The sequence below is a fragment of the Rhinatrema bivittatum genome, chromosome 13 (genome assembly GCF_901001135.1).
Source record: "Rhinatrema bivittatum chromosome 13, aRhiBiv1.1, whole genome shotgun sequence".
Taxonomy (NCBI): domain Eukaryota; kingdom Metazoa; phylum Chordata; class Amphibia; order Gymnophiona; family Rhinatrematidae; genus Rhinatrema; species Rhinatrema bivittatum.
In genome coordinates, this window is record NC_042627.1 from 388,075 (window position 1) to 405,113 (window position 17,039).

Here is a 17,039-nt window from a genome sequence, read left to right on the forward strand (position 1 = left end):
CATTCTTTCCTGTATTGTTAGATGGTTTAAAGCAGTCACTAACTACTGATATTTTAGTTTCCTTATTTCAATTTCCGAAATTTCTGCCTCATCAGTTTCCCTTAATAAAAAAAATCTTGGGATGTTGTTTGAGCCTGATATAAAAGCAGACCCCTTCCCCTTTACGATAATCTTCCCATCAAGCATTCTATTTCTGCCTGCGACAGAATGGATGTACCCTGTGCTAAGAAAACTACTTAAAGGCATCAGCAGATAAAGAGATAACAGGCTTCAGTCTCTCTGGCATTTCAAACTGTTTCATTCAAGTCATTCAGCTCCACTGTACAGCTAAGGCTGAATACAAGTTCGGTATCAGTGAACAGCTGGTTCAGATCAGAAATGGGACCGAGCAATCCAGGAAGGAGAGAGAAAGTTTGCAGTCTCTGAGGTAACGGTCAGTCAGCTAAAACTGTGCAACAAAAAACAGAGTTAGCAAATTTATGTAAAAGATACAAAAAGGGGTTGAACTACACAAGTTTGAAACTAGTGAGCAGTAGAGCCAGTTGTCAACAGTAGCCAGGGCTGAAGCCTTGATGATTAGCGCTACTGCTCACCAGTTTCCAACTTGTGCGAATTCAACCCCTTTTTGTGCCTGGAAAATCTTTGCTGGGTGAGATAATATGATCCATGTAAATAGGAGCTCCTGTCATCAGGAAGAGAGCTGGAGGGTACAGTGTAAAATTAGGATAAGACAGACTGATAATTGTTTCTTCACTTTGGTCTTTAATCCCTCCGGGCCGATACAGTACGGGCACGATAAAAAAAACGCTGTTTCTGGCACCCGCTTTTCCATCGCATGCACAGCCCCCTCTCCTGGGCGCATGGTACAGAATGCAAATGAGAGGTGATGCTAAAAGGAGGTGCTGGGGACAACTGCGTGCCCCTAATGCCTCCTTGGCCCAGGAGAGATGGCTATCAGCAGCTTAGGAAAACGGACACTCAATTTTACCAGCGTCCGTTTTCCTAACCTGACCCTCCGGCACGTTTTTATTTTTAATTTTTTAACCTTTAGTTCCTCTGACTTAATATAGCCATGATATTAAGTCAGAGGATGCACAGAAAAGCAGTATGTTCTGCATTTCTGTACAGTTTTTCGGCATGCTCAGAAATTAACGCCCGCTTAAAAAATGTGGATCGGGTGCATTTTTTTTTACAGTATCTAGAGCGCACTTTACAGTATTGGCCTGTAAGTAAGATATAGCACACAACAGCAGTGCTAGTGAAGGAGTTCAATTTCGTGAACCTCTGAAGACTGAACTGAAAAGCCTCTCGTCTAACCATGCCAGCAGTGAAACGCACAGCCATTTTTAATGTACTAATATTTGCAACGCAAACGGCACATAATGCGTAGTGACGCAGTTACGCACTAACATTTAGTGTAACGTGACTCCATTTTGGAATAATAATTTGTATTGTATTAATACGAACGCCGCTGTAAAATGTCTAACCCGTCAATTAAATGACGAAACAATAGTCTGATCATAAGCTACACCTACTAGAGGACCACGCTAGCTAATGCTTGTTCAGCAGTTTGTAAATTGTTTGTTCAGCAAAAACCAGAACGCATGTGTGAAAGATAAGAGTTGTAAAAGTGCATAAAAGTTTGCTCCTAAGGGGGCGTGGCATGCAGTTGTACTGAGCCTTTGTCTTAGCTGCATCTTGCTGGCAATAAAAGTCTATCTTTACGGATCAGTTGTCTGGGCCTCCTTACTGACTAAAAAGAGACGGTTACACTAGCTTCCTCTACCCAGGGACCCTATCACAGAGCAGATATAGCACAGGCAGCAGCGGTACAAACTTCCCTCACATACAGTGACCCAGCACACAGACCTATGGGAAACACGGGATATAAACTGAAAATAAATAAATAAATAAGAATAGCACAAGTGGCAGCAGTGCAAGCTTCATTCACACAGTGCCCCACCACAGATCAAGTATAGCACAGGCAGCAGCAGTGCAAGCTTCATTCACACAGTGCCCCACCACAGATCAAGTATAGCACAGGCAGCAGCAGTGCAAGCTTCATTCACACAGTGCCCCACCACAGATCAAGTATAGCACAGGCAGCAGCAGTGCAAGCTTTCCAAGTACACAGCACTTCCACAGAAGAGATGAATCTTTAAAAGCATCTCTCGTGCCCTTGACTAAATGTGAAATCCAAATACAGCTGAATGATAAGGGATGGGGCGACTACAACATTTGAAGCCTATGAGAATGAATGATTTTAGGTTACCTGGCTTGTAATCATGCTCAAATTTGGCCACTTGGGGTGTGATGAGTTTTGTTCTCTCTTTCTTTGGGGCCTCCCCATCGGTGTCCTTAGCTGCTGACAGATCCTCTAGTTTCTCAAAATAGTTCTGAGATGGAGAGAAAAAGAAACCACCATGTGCAATAAACCTTTATGTATGAATTATCCAGAAACAAAGCTGAAAGAAGCAGCTCCTTAAAGCCCTTATTACTTCCCCGTCCCATACAAACCAGCAGAGATAACACATCCCTCTCAATATCTTCTTTATCCTCCTAGATCTACTGCTTTACATCTGAAATGTCATCAGGCATCCATGCCCAAAACTCAGCCTGTGTCTCTGATATCCCACCACAACTTAGATAGAACTCCTTATCTTTCCCCTAAAATCTATATTTCTCTATTTCTGTGAACAACAGTAATCCTCCCAGTCCTCTTAGCTCATAACCTTAAGATCACCTTCTACACATATCCAAAGCACTGCTTAAATGTGTTCTTTATCACAGCACAAACTCCATCCCTTTCAGAACCCTTACCTACTCTCCAATCACCTCCCACTTACACTGCAACCTGCTCCTCACAGGTTTCCCACTAAATAACCTCGCTCCTTTACATATCAAAATCCAGCTGCACAACCTATCTTTTGCCACAGATGTTACACACACAATTACTTTAAGTCATTTCATTGGCTCCTTATCTGTTTCCACACACAGTTCAAGCTCCTCTACTTTACCTACAAGAGCCTTCACTTTGCAGTTGCCCACTACCTTTCCACATCTTTCCCTCCACTCATCACACTTATCTATGCTTTTCTCCTCCACTGCTAACTCCGTAACATTAAAAAATGCCACGATGGGTCAGACCAAGATCTATCAAGCCCAGCATCCCAAGCTCGGTCTCAAGCACCCATTAGAACTCAAAGCAGATCTATTTTGCGTTACTCTCTCCCAAGGATAGTAATAGCTTTCTGTAGTCTATTCAAACAAGCCTTCCAGGAGCTACTAACTTAATTCCAGACTCCTGAATATATATCAAGGTAATGTATATTTTTAAATTTATTATCTCTACTCTTACTATAATTCCTCACTATCAGTTTAAATATGATTATTTAGTTTACATTATAAAACTTTGTATTTACTTCCTTTTCTCTTTTGGAAATGCAAATCTTTTAAATGAATATTTGTTAGCTACTGTAAACTGGTTTGATATGTTCGCATGAAAAATTCATTGTATAAAATTTATTAAATAAATAAAAATAGTCCATCTGGCTGTTTTATGGACTCGACTCCTGCTTTCTGCCTTATAGCACCATATACTTGAAAGTGATTTCATGAGTTCATGCAAATCCAGGCTGCTTTAAAATCTTAACCGCTGATTATCCTGCTCACAGTCTTATTGATTTTTCTTAATAAATGAAATTATTTTGTACTGTGTGCTTGTCTATTAGAATGTAAGCTCTATTCAGAAGGGACTGTCTCTTATTTGTTTTTGTACAGTGCTGCATATATGAAGTGAGTAGCAGGAGGAGGAGTACAAATAATCATCAGGTAACAAGCAATTTGCAGATTCTCATTGTAAAGATTTCTCTCCTCAGAAGTTAGAGATGTGCCCCTTCCCCTGCTGATAGCACACACCTGGTAATAATAATCATCCAAATAAGGGTCAGTACTTTGAAGTTGCATCATTTGAATCCTAGATACCCAGTCCTTTTCCCTCTGCATCATCAAGTTAGCATAAGGGTCCTTCTGCAGCTGGTCCTGGTGGGTTCCCTGGTGAGACTGGTCTCCCCCAGCCCCGTTCATATTCTTGTATTGGCTGATGTGTAAAAGAAAAACAAAGAAATCAATGTAACAGACAATAGAAAGCAGAGTTCCTTACCTGTAACAGGTGTTCTCACAGGACAGCAGGATGTTAGTCCTCACATATGGGTGACATCATCTGATGGAGCCTGGCACGGAAAACTTTTGTCAAAGTTTCTAGAACTTTGAGTGGCACACTGAGCATGCCCAGCGTGGCACCAACCCTGCATCCAGCAGGGGTCCCCCTTCAGTCTCGATTGTAGCAAAACGTACGAGCGAAAAATAAAATAAGAAATCGTAAGCGAACCCAACTCTGCGGGCTGGTGGGCGGGTTTCATGAGGACTAACATCCTGCTGTCCTGGGAGAACACCTGTTACAGGTAAGCAACTAGTTTCTAGTTTATTGTTTTTTTTATATACCGTTGCATCAGTAAAACCTTCACAATGGTTCATAATAAAATGGAAGCAATGAAAGTACAATAATTCATTAAAATACATAAATAGTTATAAAATATTAGATGATTAAAAAGTAGTACAAATTTTAAAAACATAAGAAAATATAGGAGAATGGCAGTTACAATATAAGTTATAACACATTAAAAGAGAAAGTAATCCTTACAATTAAAAAATTATAAATCTAAACAGGCAAAGAGATCATTTGTTAGTTACACCTGCATACGCACAATCAAAGAGCCATGTCTTAAGCTCGGTCTTAAATTTCTTACTGTCTGCTTGAAGTCTTATCTGTGCTGGTAGCGAGTTCCAGAGCTTCGGGCTGACAATTGATATTGCTCGATCACGGACCTGACTGAGGTGTGCTGACTTTATTGACGGAATTGTTAAGAGGGCCTTGTTTGCTGACCTGAGATTTCTCTGTAAATGGATAGCCGTATTCAGCCATTCAGTTTTTTTGCCATAAATAATATTGTGTATAATACATGCAGTTTTATTTTGTATGCGGTATGTAATGGGTAACCAGTGAAGAGCAATTAACACAGGTGTGATATGGTCGCATTTTTTGTTACCAATCAGCACCCTAGCGGCGGAATTCTGTAACACCTGAAGGGGACGGGTTGTGGAAAGAGGAAGTCCTAGAAACAGGAAATTGCAGTAATCAATATTAGAAAAGATCAAGGATTGAAGAACTGCCCTGAAATCATTCATTTCAAGTAAAGGTTTTAACCTTTGCAGCGTAAGCAGTTTAAAATAACCATCTCTCAATTTGATAGATAAATATTTTTTCAGGCTCAGTTCAGAATCTAGGATTATTCCAAGGTCTTTTACGAATAGGATGGGCTGTATTTTGATGTTATTCTCAAATAAAAATGGGGGGACATCCTCATTTCTACATTTCTTCTCTAGAAGCATTATTTCTATTTTGTCCATGTTTAGCACAAGTTTCATATGCAGGGAAAGTTTTTTTGTGGTGTTTAGATATACTGCGATTATCTTATATGTTTTCTCAATAGTGTCATCAATGGGGTCAAGAAACTGAAGTAAGTAAATGACAGACTGGTAATAAATAAATGTTACAAAGGGTGGCTGAGAGTGCTGACCCCTGTGGTACTCCGGTATTTAGTGGAATTTGTTTTGAGACCGGGTTTTTGATTTTCACTTGAAAGCGCCTGCTAAGGAAAGAATCAAACCATTTAAGGACTACATCTGTAATTCCTATTTCTCTCAGGTGGTTAAGTAGTATATTATGGTCCACTGTATCAAAGGCTGCAGATAAATCTAAAAGTACTTGAAAGTAACTTTGCACAGTATCCGTCATAGCAATTTGTAAGGTTTCGGTATTAAAATTATTTCTGAAACCGAACTGATTGGGAAAAAGAATATTATTTGATTTGAGAAAGTATGCGAGTTGTTTTTGTATCACTTTTTCAATAAACTTGGCAATAAACGGTAGATTGGACATAGGCCAGTAATTGTTTAATTGTGTAGGGTCGAGATTAGATTTTTTTTAGAATTGGCTTTATTATTGCGTTTTTAAGCGCATCTGGGACTTTGCCTTCTTTTAAGGAAAGATTTATTATCAAGGCGATAGGGGGGCGCAATTATGTTAGCAATTGTTTTAAGTGTGAACACTGGGATGGCGTCATTAAGGTGTCATAGTAAAACACTAAGTAGGGCAGGTAGTGAACTAAGGCTTGTAGCTCGCTGATATGCCTTGCGGAGGTGAGAGAGATTAAGAATAGCACTTTCCAGAGAGGAACTTGGGATGACAAGTGTCCAATAGTTCAAATGGTGGAAGCATGAGTTGTTCCAACACTATGTTTCTGTCCCACAGCATCGGAGACGCAGGACTCCTTTCATAAATCTGGAGGCAAGCGGATGGCAAGATATAGGTTCCTTGTTGAGAGGAGTGTGGTAAGCAGCTATGGCACTGAGTTGCACTCGACCTGGGGCCATGGCGAGCCCTTCCTGATAAAGTAGATTGAGATAATCCAGGAGGTGTTCTAGTGGGCAGGTGAGCGGATCTGTTCTATTGGCTGAGCACCAGGAAGCGTAATGCGCCCACTTCCTCTGGTAATTGAGTCTAGTCGAGCGTTTCCTGGAGGAGACCAGAATATTCTGAAGATGAGGAGAAATATTCAATCTCCACGCAGCGAGTTTCAGATATGAAGTGGGTGAAGCAGAGATCTCCCTTCTTGAGTGAGCAGATGTGGACTGTTGCCCAGGGGAATTGGTTGGTGTATGGACAGTTGGACTAGGTAGCTGTACCACGGCTGCCGTGCCCATGCTGGGGCGATGAGTATCAAGTCCGCGTCATCTGCGATGAACCTCTGGATCGTGCAGGAGATAAGAGGTATCGGAGGGAAAGCGTAAAGCAAGCCCTTCGTCCAACTTATGAGGAACACATCCTGTGCCAGTCAGTGTGCACTGGAGTACACCAAGCAAAAGAGATCGACCTTCCTGTTGAGTTCCATTGCAAAGAGGTCGATCCGTGGAAGACCCCACGTGGAGAAAATTTGATTGGCCACGTCCTGATGGAGTTCCCATTTGTGGGGGTGAAAGATCCTGCTCAGTTTGTCTGCTTTGGAGTTGTTGATTCCGGGCAGGTAGGTGGCCTATAGGGAGATGGCTCTGCTGTTCGCCCATTCCAGGATTTGTACGGCCTCTCTGCCAAGGCTCCAGGAACCTGACCCTCCTTCCTTGTTTATGAAAAACATGGCGACTTGGTTGTCTGTGTGGATCATGACAGTTTGCCCGCGGAGGGCCTGCTTGAAAGGCCGGAGGGCATTTCGAATGGCTCAGAGTTCCAAGAGATTTATTTGTTGTGATTGTTCCCATTTGGACCATACCCCTTGGGTCTGAAGGTTGGGGAGCCCACCTTACCCACCTGTGATGGAAGCATCCATGGTGAGGACCGTATGATGACGAGGGGATCGAAGAGGCAATCCAGTCTCTAACGCCGAAGGTGTCAGCCACCGCTCCAGGTCTCTTTTCATGCTAGATATTAGTGTGATTGGGGAGGAGAGGGGGCTGAAGAATTGACTCCATTGGGTTTTCAGGCCCCATTGCAATAGTTGCATATACAGTCGCATATGAGGTACGACATAGTTGGATGCTGCCATGTGTCCTAGAATGGTGAAGATTTGGAGGGCTGGGGAGGTTGTGTTTTTGTGGAGGCGACCAGCCAGTGTTGTCAGAACAAGCACCAGGGGCTTCGGGAGGAAGGCTCTGTCATGAATAGTGTCTTGAAGATATGAGTAGGTTGCAGATTTGACTTTTCATAGTTCACAAGGAGGCCTAGATTGTCCAGGCAAGAGATTGTCTGGATAAGGTTATCTTGGAGAGTGGATTGGTTGGAGGCCACAATTAGCCAGTCGTCCAGGTAAGGAAATATCTGGATGCCCTGTCAGCGGAGGTGCTAGGCATTTTGTGAAGACTCTAGGGGGCAGAGAAGAAGCCGAATGGGAGAACCTTGTACTGGAAGTGCCGGCCATTCACGATGAAACAGAGGAATCGACAGGATGTAGGGTGCATTGGTATATGAGCATATGCATCCTTCAAGTCCAGTGAGCACATCCAATCTCTGGGTCGAAGAAAGGGGAGGATGGATTTGAGGGATGTCATCTTGAAGTTTTCCCTCTATAAGTATCTGTTGAGAGAGCGGAGGTCTAGAGTGGGCCGGAGGCCACCGGACTTCTAGGGAATGAGTAAACATTGAGAATAGAAACCTTGTTGGAGCTGTGAGAGGGGCAGCTCTCGAAAACACTGCTGTTAGAGAAGATGGTTGATCTCTCCTGAAGTAGAGGTCCGCGGTGTGCATTGTGATGTTTCTGGCGGACCAGGTGCAGTAAGGCTGGGAAAGAGACGAAGTTGAGGGAATATCCGTTCTGTATGATGTTTAGGATCTAGTGGACCTACGTGATGCTGTCCCAGGCTGGCAGAAATTGGAACGGTCTGCCCCCTACTACAGGTGGTGGTAGAGGTGGGGGCGCAGCTCCTAAAAACCCTGTGGGGCTTTTGGGGGATGAGGGTTCGCAGACTGTCTAGGTGGCCGAGGGCGCTGGCCCTGCTGTTGGAAAGGCTGCTGGCGACTCTGTTGGAACGAGAAGGGCCAGTAAGGAGGATATGGTCTATATACAAGACAAGGATGGGATGTCTTACGATACGAGGAAAAGGGACACCTGGATGAAGAGCCTTCAGGAGGGCCAGTCAATGACAGGACAACCACCTTTTGCTCCTTGAGTTTTGCCACTGTTTCCATCATTTGTCACCAAAAAGGTTGTCCGGACGACAAGGAAGATCAGTGAGCTTTTCATGAACGTCATCTCTGATGGCACTCGCTCGTAGCCATGCTAGGCGGTGTGCTGCTATGTCGTTGGCGGTAGTCTTCGCTGATGTATCAAATCCCTCATATATGGAGCAAAGCAGGTGAAGCAGGCCCTCCTCCATGTCATCGAACTCCTGTGGTGGTCGATCATTCGGGGACGAGGCCTGTAGCAGGGGCTTTAGAGACTGGGGGCATTCATACAGGTACTGTGTCAAGTAGAACTGGTAGTTGTATCTTCGCGTTTAGCATTCAAGACTGAAATGTTTTCTTGCCAAAGTTGTCAAGATATTTACAGTCTTTACCTGGTGGGGTAATTGAATGGAGCCCAGATCTCTTCGCTCTCTGCATTGCAGATTCCACAACGATGGATGCATGAGGGAACTGAACCATTGAATAAAAGGGTGACTCCCACATGCGGTATTTAAGATCCATCTTTTGGGAAGTGGGTTGACCCAAGTAGGGGGGAGTCCCATGCTTTGGTCATTATGGAATCTAAGACCGCATGTGAAGGTAACACTGAAGGTTCAGCAGGAGTGTCAAAGATTTTCAAGATTCCCATCATCTCCTGCCTAGGATCCAGGACCTTTCTCATCTCTATATTCAGACATTGGCCCACTTTCTCCAAGAATTTCCAGTAGGAGAGATCCTCCGGGGGAGAAACGGGCTCTGGTGGAATTTCCGCAGGATCAAATGAGTATCCTGTGGAGGAGCCCAGAGAGGAGGATGGCTGGGGGAGTCCTCTGCAGGAGGAGACGGCTGCTGAGGTTCGTCAATGGGAGAAGGTCCCGGGCCTGGGCTGCCTCGTGGTGAAAGTGGAACTTCAAAATGCATTTCCAGTGGCTGTTGACCCTGCTAATCAAATAAAGGGAGAAATTGATTCAGGATCATGGTGATTTGCGACATGGCCTGGGAGGCTAAGCCTGCCGAAGGGGGTGGCCGTGGTAGAGTTTGAACACCCCTGGGGGGTATTGCTGCCCTAAGGATGTCGCTGTCAGGGCCCCTGGATTGAGTGATGTCCACAGGGGGCCCCTGTCCTTCTCAGTGGTCTTGCAGGCTTGATCCACTTCGGCGGTATGAAGCCATAGAGAGGCCATAGAATACGTCTGACGAAGACGAGGTACTGCCAGATATCCTGGGGGAAGAGAGATCTCCTTCCGAATTGACGACTAGAAGAGGTGAAGGCTCCCTGGGTCGTTTATGTCCCAAGGTGTGCTTCTTCAGTGGCCTGGAAGCTGTCTTCGTCACCTGCGTTGGTGTTGAAGCTGCCGGAATGTGATGAGTCGCAGGGGGATGTTCTGGAGTCGGCTGTGCGTCGGTGGACCTTATCTTCGATGCTGATGCGTCGGTGCATCAATGCGTCGATGTGCCGGTGCTCTTTTGGTGCGTCGGTACGTCAAAGCTTTTGATGACAATTGCTTCCCTGGTGCTGTTGGCGCATCTCCTCCACCGTGCCTCGATGAGACGAGTGTTTGCTTCGGTGCTGGTTCCAAGGGCTGGAAGAGATATATCCAAGGGTATAAAGGGAGTTTAGGGAATTTCTGCCAGCTTCACTGGCTGACCATTTCAATGCTTTTTTTAAAGTCAGGAGTAGTTCCGGAGGACTGGGGATGGATGGATGTGGTTCCTATTCACAAAAGTGGAAGTGAGGAGGAGGCTGGGAACTACAGGTTGGTTAGTCTGACCTCTGTAGTGAGTAAATTAATGGAATCACTGATAAAACAGGACTGTTTCTAGCATCAAATAGATAGCTGAGTTGCTTACCTGTAACAGGTGTTCTTCAAAGACAGCAGGATGTTAGTCCTCACACATGGGTGACATCATATGGAGCACCGATGCAGAAACTTATGTTAAAGTTTCTAGAACTAGGCACTCTAAGCATGCCCAACATGCCCTATACCATGTGTCACGCAGGGGTCCCTTTTCAATCTCATAACATAGATTTACGATTAAAATAAAAAATAGGAGAAAACCGAGGGATGGTGGGTGGATTTTGTGAGGACTAACCTCCTGCTGTCTTTGAAGAACAGGTAAACAACTCTGCTTACTCCGAGGACAAGCAGGTTGGCAGTCCTCATACATAGGTGAATCCCAAGCTACGGGCTGCTCCCCAACAGAAAAGGGAACCAACAGACACACTATCAGGTATCAATGGGCACAATAACACCGGTGCTGATGCTAACAGAGGAAGAAAGCGCCTGAACCCAAACAACGGGCCCTAGGCGGGAAAGTTGGGTTCTACATCTCAAACAGGTTCTGAGGGACAGACTGGTTGAACCTACTGTCCCGTCGGCCATCCCTATCCAGACAGTAATGAGATGTGAATATGTGGAGAGAATTTCACGACACAGCCTTGCAGATCTCCTCCATGGGAACTACTTGCAAGTGGGCCACAGACTCTGCCAAGGCTCTTTCAGAATGAGCCTTGACATGACCCCCAAGATACAGTTCCGCCTGGGAATAACAGAAGGAGACGTTATCCAATTGGCTAACAGATTGCGTCTGTTTGGCAAGGACATCACCCAACCTATCCTTATCAAAAGAAATCAAAAGTTGGGTGGACTGTCTATGGGCTTCGGTCTGTTCCAGATAGAAGGCTAAGGCTCACATGTAGTCCAAACTGTGCAGTGCTCGTTCGCCTTGGTGCGAATGGGGCTTGATAAAGAATATTGGCAGGACGATTGACTGGTTAAGAAGAAAATCCGTCACCATCTTAGGCAGGAACTTAAGGTGCATAAGCAATATCACCCGGTTCTGATAAAACTTTGTGTAAGGTGGATAAGTCACTAAGGCCTGCAGCTCACCGACCCTGCATGCTGAATTGAGCACCACCAAAAAATATGACCTTTCAGGGTCAGGTACTTCAAGTCACAAGTGCGCAGTGGTTCAAAAGGAGCTTTCATCAGCTGAGCTAATACCACATTGAAGTCCCAAGACACAGAGGGAGGGCTTAGGGGAGGCTTCAATTAAAGTAGGCCCCGCTTAAAGGGTACAACTATAGGCTATACAGAGGTGGGAGTACCATCTAAACCTTGATGGTATACGCCAATTGCACTAAGAGGGACTCTAACGGAGTTGGTATTTAAACCAGCTTCTGATAGGTGTAGATGGTAAACAGGTTTATGTGTGAGGCAGGAGAACAGATCAAGGATCATCTGCTCACACCATTTGGAAAACCTCCTCCACTTCAGACAATAGGACTTTCTAGTGGAAGACTTGCTAGAGGCCACCAAGACCCGAGACACATCCTCTGAAAGATCAAGCGGCTGCAGAATTAACCTCTCAACATCCAAGCTGTGACCAACAGCACCTGGAGGTTGGGATGCCACAACTTGCCTTGGTCTTGTGTAATGAGATCTAGGGAAGTTCCCAGACTGATCAGTCTCCAGATGGACAATTCCTGTAGGAATGGAAACCAGACTTATCTCAGCCAATAAGGGGCTACGGGAATCATAGTCCCTCTCTCCTCGCCAAGTTTCAAGAGCATCTTCGCCACTAAGGGAATCAGAGGGTATGTGTACAGACGCCCTTTGCCCCACTGATGGGCAAGGGCGTCTGAGGCTGGTTTGTTGTCTGACCTGTACAGAGAGCAGAACCAAAACAACTTCCTGTTGCAAGGGGATACAAACAGATCTACATCCAGGCTCCCCCCAGAGGCGGAAAATCCAATTTGCTACCCCCTGGTCCAGCAACCACTCGTGGGGTCTGAGGTCTTGACTCAGCCTGTCAGCTATCACATTTTCGGTCCCAGCCAGAGTACACGGCCCTGAGCACCATCCTGTGGAACAGGGCCCTCAACCATATCTGGACCACTTTCTGACAGGAGGTACGATCCCGTGCCTCCCTGCTTCTTAACAAACCACATGGCTACCTGGTTGTCTGTTTGGATCAGGACAACTTTGTTGGACAGCTAATCTATGAAAGCCCATAGCGTGTACCTTATTGCCCAAAGCTCCAGGAAGTTGATTTGACAACAGCATTCCTGAATGGACTAAAGACCCTGGGTACTGAGCCCACATCCTTGAGCTCCCCATCTCAGGATAGATGTATTCGTGGTTAGGACAATTTGAGTAGGGAAACTCCAAAACAAGATCCCCTGTTCCAGACTGGAAAGTACAAACCACAGGACAACGAGTCCTGGAGAGATGGGGATGACTCAAATGCAATCCTGGAGGCTGTGATTGGCCTGGCACCACAGTGACCTCAGGGACAATTGGGCTCTGCATACATGTAAATGTGCCGAGTGACATGGACGGTTGCAGCCATATGGCCCAACAGCCTCAACATGTTCCAGGCTGACATCTGCTGGCTCTGTTGAATCTCTTTCGCAAAGGTCTTGGCATGAGCCATGTCTAGCAGGGATTCTATGAATTACAACTGAGGTGACGGGCTGAGATGGGACTTTAAGGTAGTTAATGTCTCCAACATCTGAATGGTCAAGTGCATAGACCTGACGGCTCCTGCCTGAGACATGCTCTTGACCAGCCAATCTCCAGATATGGGAAGACATGCACTCCAAGGCTGAGGAGGTGCGCTGCCACCATGACCAGGCATTTTCTGAAGACTCGTGGGACGGTAAAACCCAATACTGGAAGTGCTATTTTCCCACCACAAATTGGAGATACTTCCTGTGCCCAGGGAAGATCTCAATATGAGTGTTCACATCCCTTAAGTCAAGAGAGCATAGCCAGTCTCCTTTTTGCAAAAGGGGGGGGGGGGGGGGGATCAAGGTGCCCAGGGAAATCATCTTGAAATTTTCTGTTTTTAGAAACTTGTTCAAGGCCCTTTGGTCTAGGATGGAACAGAATCCTCCTGTTCTCTTTGGAACCAGGAAGTACCTGGAGTACAATCCCCACCCTCTTTACCTTGGTGGTACGGGCTCGACCACTCTGGCCGTTAAGTGGGAGGAGAGCTCCACAGTAGTGTCTCCTGATGCGCTACTGGCCCCCAAAATGGGCACGGAGAACAATCTGGCAGGATGCCCAATAGATTCAATTGATACCCTTGGCGGGCAATGTTCAGAACCAACAGGTCCAACGTTATCCTGGGCCACTGGTTCCCAAAGAACTGCAGCCTACCCCCGACTGGACAGTCCATCGTCCCAGATAGGAGCAACTGGCTTATGCTCTCTATGGCCCAGTCAAAACCCCATCCCTGGAGTTGACTGAGGCGCCGGCTGGGACTTGGGGGTTCTCTGCTGCCTGGGTAGACCACAGGAGCTCTGATGGTGCTGATGGGAGCGAGGAGGCAGAGGATAGCTTATCTTTGGTGAAAGAAAGATTTTCTTGTCTCCGGTCTCAACGGCTACCTGGATGACGACAATGGGTCTGGAGTACTGGCGGAGAATTGCTGGAGGGTTTCATGGTGGTCCTGACGTTGAGCAACAGCATCCCTCACCCTGTCATTGAAGAGATTCTCTCCAGAACTCAGCAGGTCAGCAAGTCGTTCCTGTACCTCTGATGGGAGATCCAAGTTCCACAGCCATGCCATTCTGGGGATGCTAATTCCCGCTGCAGAGACTCTAGATGCTGTCTCGAAAACATTGTAGGTCGCACGGACCTTGTGATTTCCGCAGTCCAGGCCCTTGGACACCAGTGACATGAGGGTGCTTGCTGCTGTTGAGGCAGCTACTCAGCCACCGCCTGCACCTGCTTCCAGATGTCACACAAGTTCTGGCTGATGAGAGCTGCTAGGCAATGATGTGAGTGATAAGCATGGCACTTTGGAACACCTTCCTCCCAAGAGCATCCATTGCTCTGTGGTGTTTCCCTGGGGATGCCGAGGAATGGGTCCAAGAATGCTTGGCCTTCTTGAGAGCGGATTCGACCACCACTGACTGGTGAGACAGCTGATGCTTATCAAATCCAGCAAAACTCTGTACGAGGTAAACCCCGTTCATCTTCTTAACAGGAGGCACTATGAGGGGGTGTTCCCATATTCTCAGTAGCAACTCCTTAAGAATGCCATGATCTCCTTAGGAGATTCCACAAACTGGAGGATCTCAGGTATTTTGTGCCTGGCAACAACCTCTGTTAAAAGATGAAACGGGATGGCCTCCGCCGTCACCTTCATAAACCCTGCAAAGGTCAAGTCGTCAGGCGAGGACTTCTGTCGCTCACCTGGGGGAGAAGCGTCTGACGGGAGACCATCAGAGCATTGGATCATCCCCCCAAGAAGTCATAAGGATCCTCATCCTCACTGTATGCTACAGAGAATAGGGACCTAAGTGCTCAGCCTTCGGTCCAGAGGTGCAGGCACTTGTAGAATTGGACGAGGGACTACAGGCTGCGGCATCTGCCGGCATCGGTGGAGCTTCCTCAGAGGAGGAACCGGCAATGGCTGCTGTATTGGTAGGGGAGGCCTCAGTGCCTCACCGGGCACCAGTGCTGTCCCAGGAACCAGCATCAGCTGGGTCAGTAATGCACCGATGAGTACATTGAGCTTCTCCATCAGTGGTAGGTTGACTGGTAGCACCGGCTCTGGTGCCATTGGTGCCACAGCCCCAATGCCCTGCAGTGCATGATACACTGCCAGCTGGACTCAATGCTCTAGCTCCTCCTCAAGCGTTGCCGATGCCAATACCAACCGGGAGGAAGGAAGGGTGGCCAGATCATCTTTGAACCCGTGAGTTTGATCGGTACCTGGCACCAGGACCAGTGTAGACCTTCACGGACCCCCAGCACTGATAAAGGATGGGCCCTCCTTGCCATGGGGTCACTTCGGGGTCATCGTGGCAAAGCCAGTGCATCCCCAAGCCCGCACCATGCATTGACAGGGACCAGTGCCTATGCTTCTTAGGCTTCCCACGATTCTCGGCCCAGTCTTTCTCCAGTGCAGAGGTCGAAGTCAATGAACCCGGCATCCTCAGCCCAGAGGAGATCGACAATGAGAGACTGAAGAGGGACCTCACGTGGATGCATAGTAAAGGGCATGCTGGCACACTGAGTGTGTCTAGTCAGAGTTCTAGAAACTTTGACTTTAGTTTTCCACATCAGGGCTCCATCTGATGATGTCACCCATGTGTAAGGACTACCATCCTGCTTGTCCTCTGAGAATATAAGATCTGAGGCGCATGGTTTTACCAGAAGTAAATCTTGTCAGCCGAATCTCATCAATTTTAGGTAGCTAGATTTCTGGATTAAGGGAAAGCACTACATGTAGTGTACTTAGATTTCAGTAAGTTTCTATATAAATAGTTTATAAATAAACTAAGTGCTGTTGATATGGGTCCTAAAGTTACTGACTGGGTTGCAACAAAGGATAGTGATAAATGGAATTCACCCCAAGGAGAGGATCATTTCTACTGGTATGGCAATAGGGCTTGGTCTTTCCCCTGGTTCTTTTCAACATGTTCATTAATTATATGGTGGAAGGACTATCTTTTCTCTTTCTGTAGATAACAGAAAAAACTGCAACAGGGTAAACATCCTAGGTTATGTGGAAAACTTGAAGAAGAATCTAGCAAAGTTTGAGGAATGGTCTAGAATCTAACAACTAACAATGCAGGATTATGCATTTGGGCTGCAAAAATCCAAAGGAGTGATACAGTAAACCGTTGTGATGGCGAAACCGAACGACAGTATATAAAACTCAACAAATAAATAAATAAATAGTATGGGGGAGAAATTCTTCAATATATGAATCAAAAGTAGGATCTGGGGTTGAGTCTACCTGTTGATTTTTAGGTGGCCAAACAGGTAGATAAGGTGATTACAAAAGCCAGAAGGATGTTTGGGTGCATAAGGAGAGGAATGGTCAGCAGGAAAAAGGCAATACTGCTTCTGTATGAGTCCCTGGTGAGGCTTCATTTGGAATACTGCATGCAATTCTGGAGACAGCGCCTTCAAAAAGATATAAACCAAATGCAGCTGATCCCAGTATCGTTACGAAAAGACCTAGACATGTATACCCTATAAAAAACAGTGTAACAGGAGAGATATGCAAGATACCAGGCAAGCCTCTTTCAATGGAAAGAAGGCTCTGGAACAAGGATTAATCTAAGAAAGTATTTCTTTACAGAAAGTGTGGTGGCATAGAACAGCCTCCCAGTGGAGGTGGTGGGGACAAGGACAAGCACAAGGATTATACAAGTGTGGATGGGCAGATTTGAAAGGCATATGGTCTTTTTTTTACCATCACATGTCTATGAAAAAGAAGTTGTAGAACAAGAGGTCAT

The 17,039-nt window shown here is 46.0% G+C and overlaps 1 protein-coding gene across 8 annotated transcripts in view; it reads right to left on the minus strand.

Moving 5' to 3' along the window:
• The window catches only part of PATL1 (PAT1 homolog 1, processing body mRNA decay factor), a 166,867-nt gene that overhangs the window by 96,166 nt on the left and 53,662 nt on the right, over positions 1 to 17,039 (minus strand). For all 8 annotated transcript variants that reach the window (XR_003852479.1, XR_003852480.1, XM_029575735.1 and 5 more), the window contains exons 10-11: positions 3,919 to 4,099; positions 2,273 to 2,396 (exon numbers count right to left, since the gene is read on the minus strand). Coding sequence is in view for 6 of the 8 variants with exons in the window: in XM_029575735.1 (XP_029431595.1) it covers positions 2,273 to 2,396; positions 3,919 to 4,099 (305 nt within the window). In the remaining 2 variants the exon portion in view is untranslated. The remainder of the gene's footprint in view (positions 1 to 2,272; positions 2,397 to 3,918; positions 4,100 to 17,039) is intronic.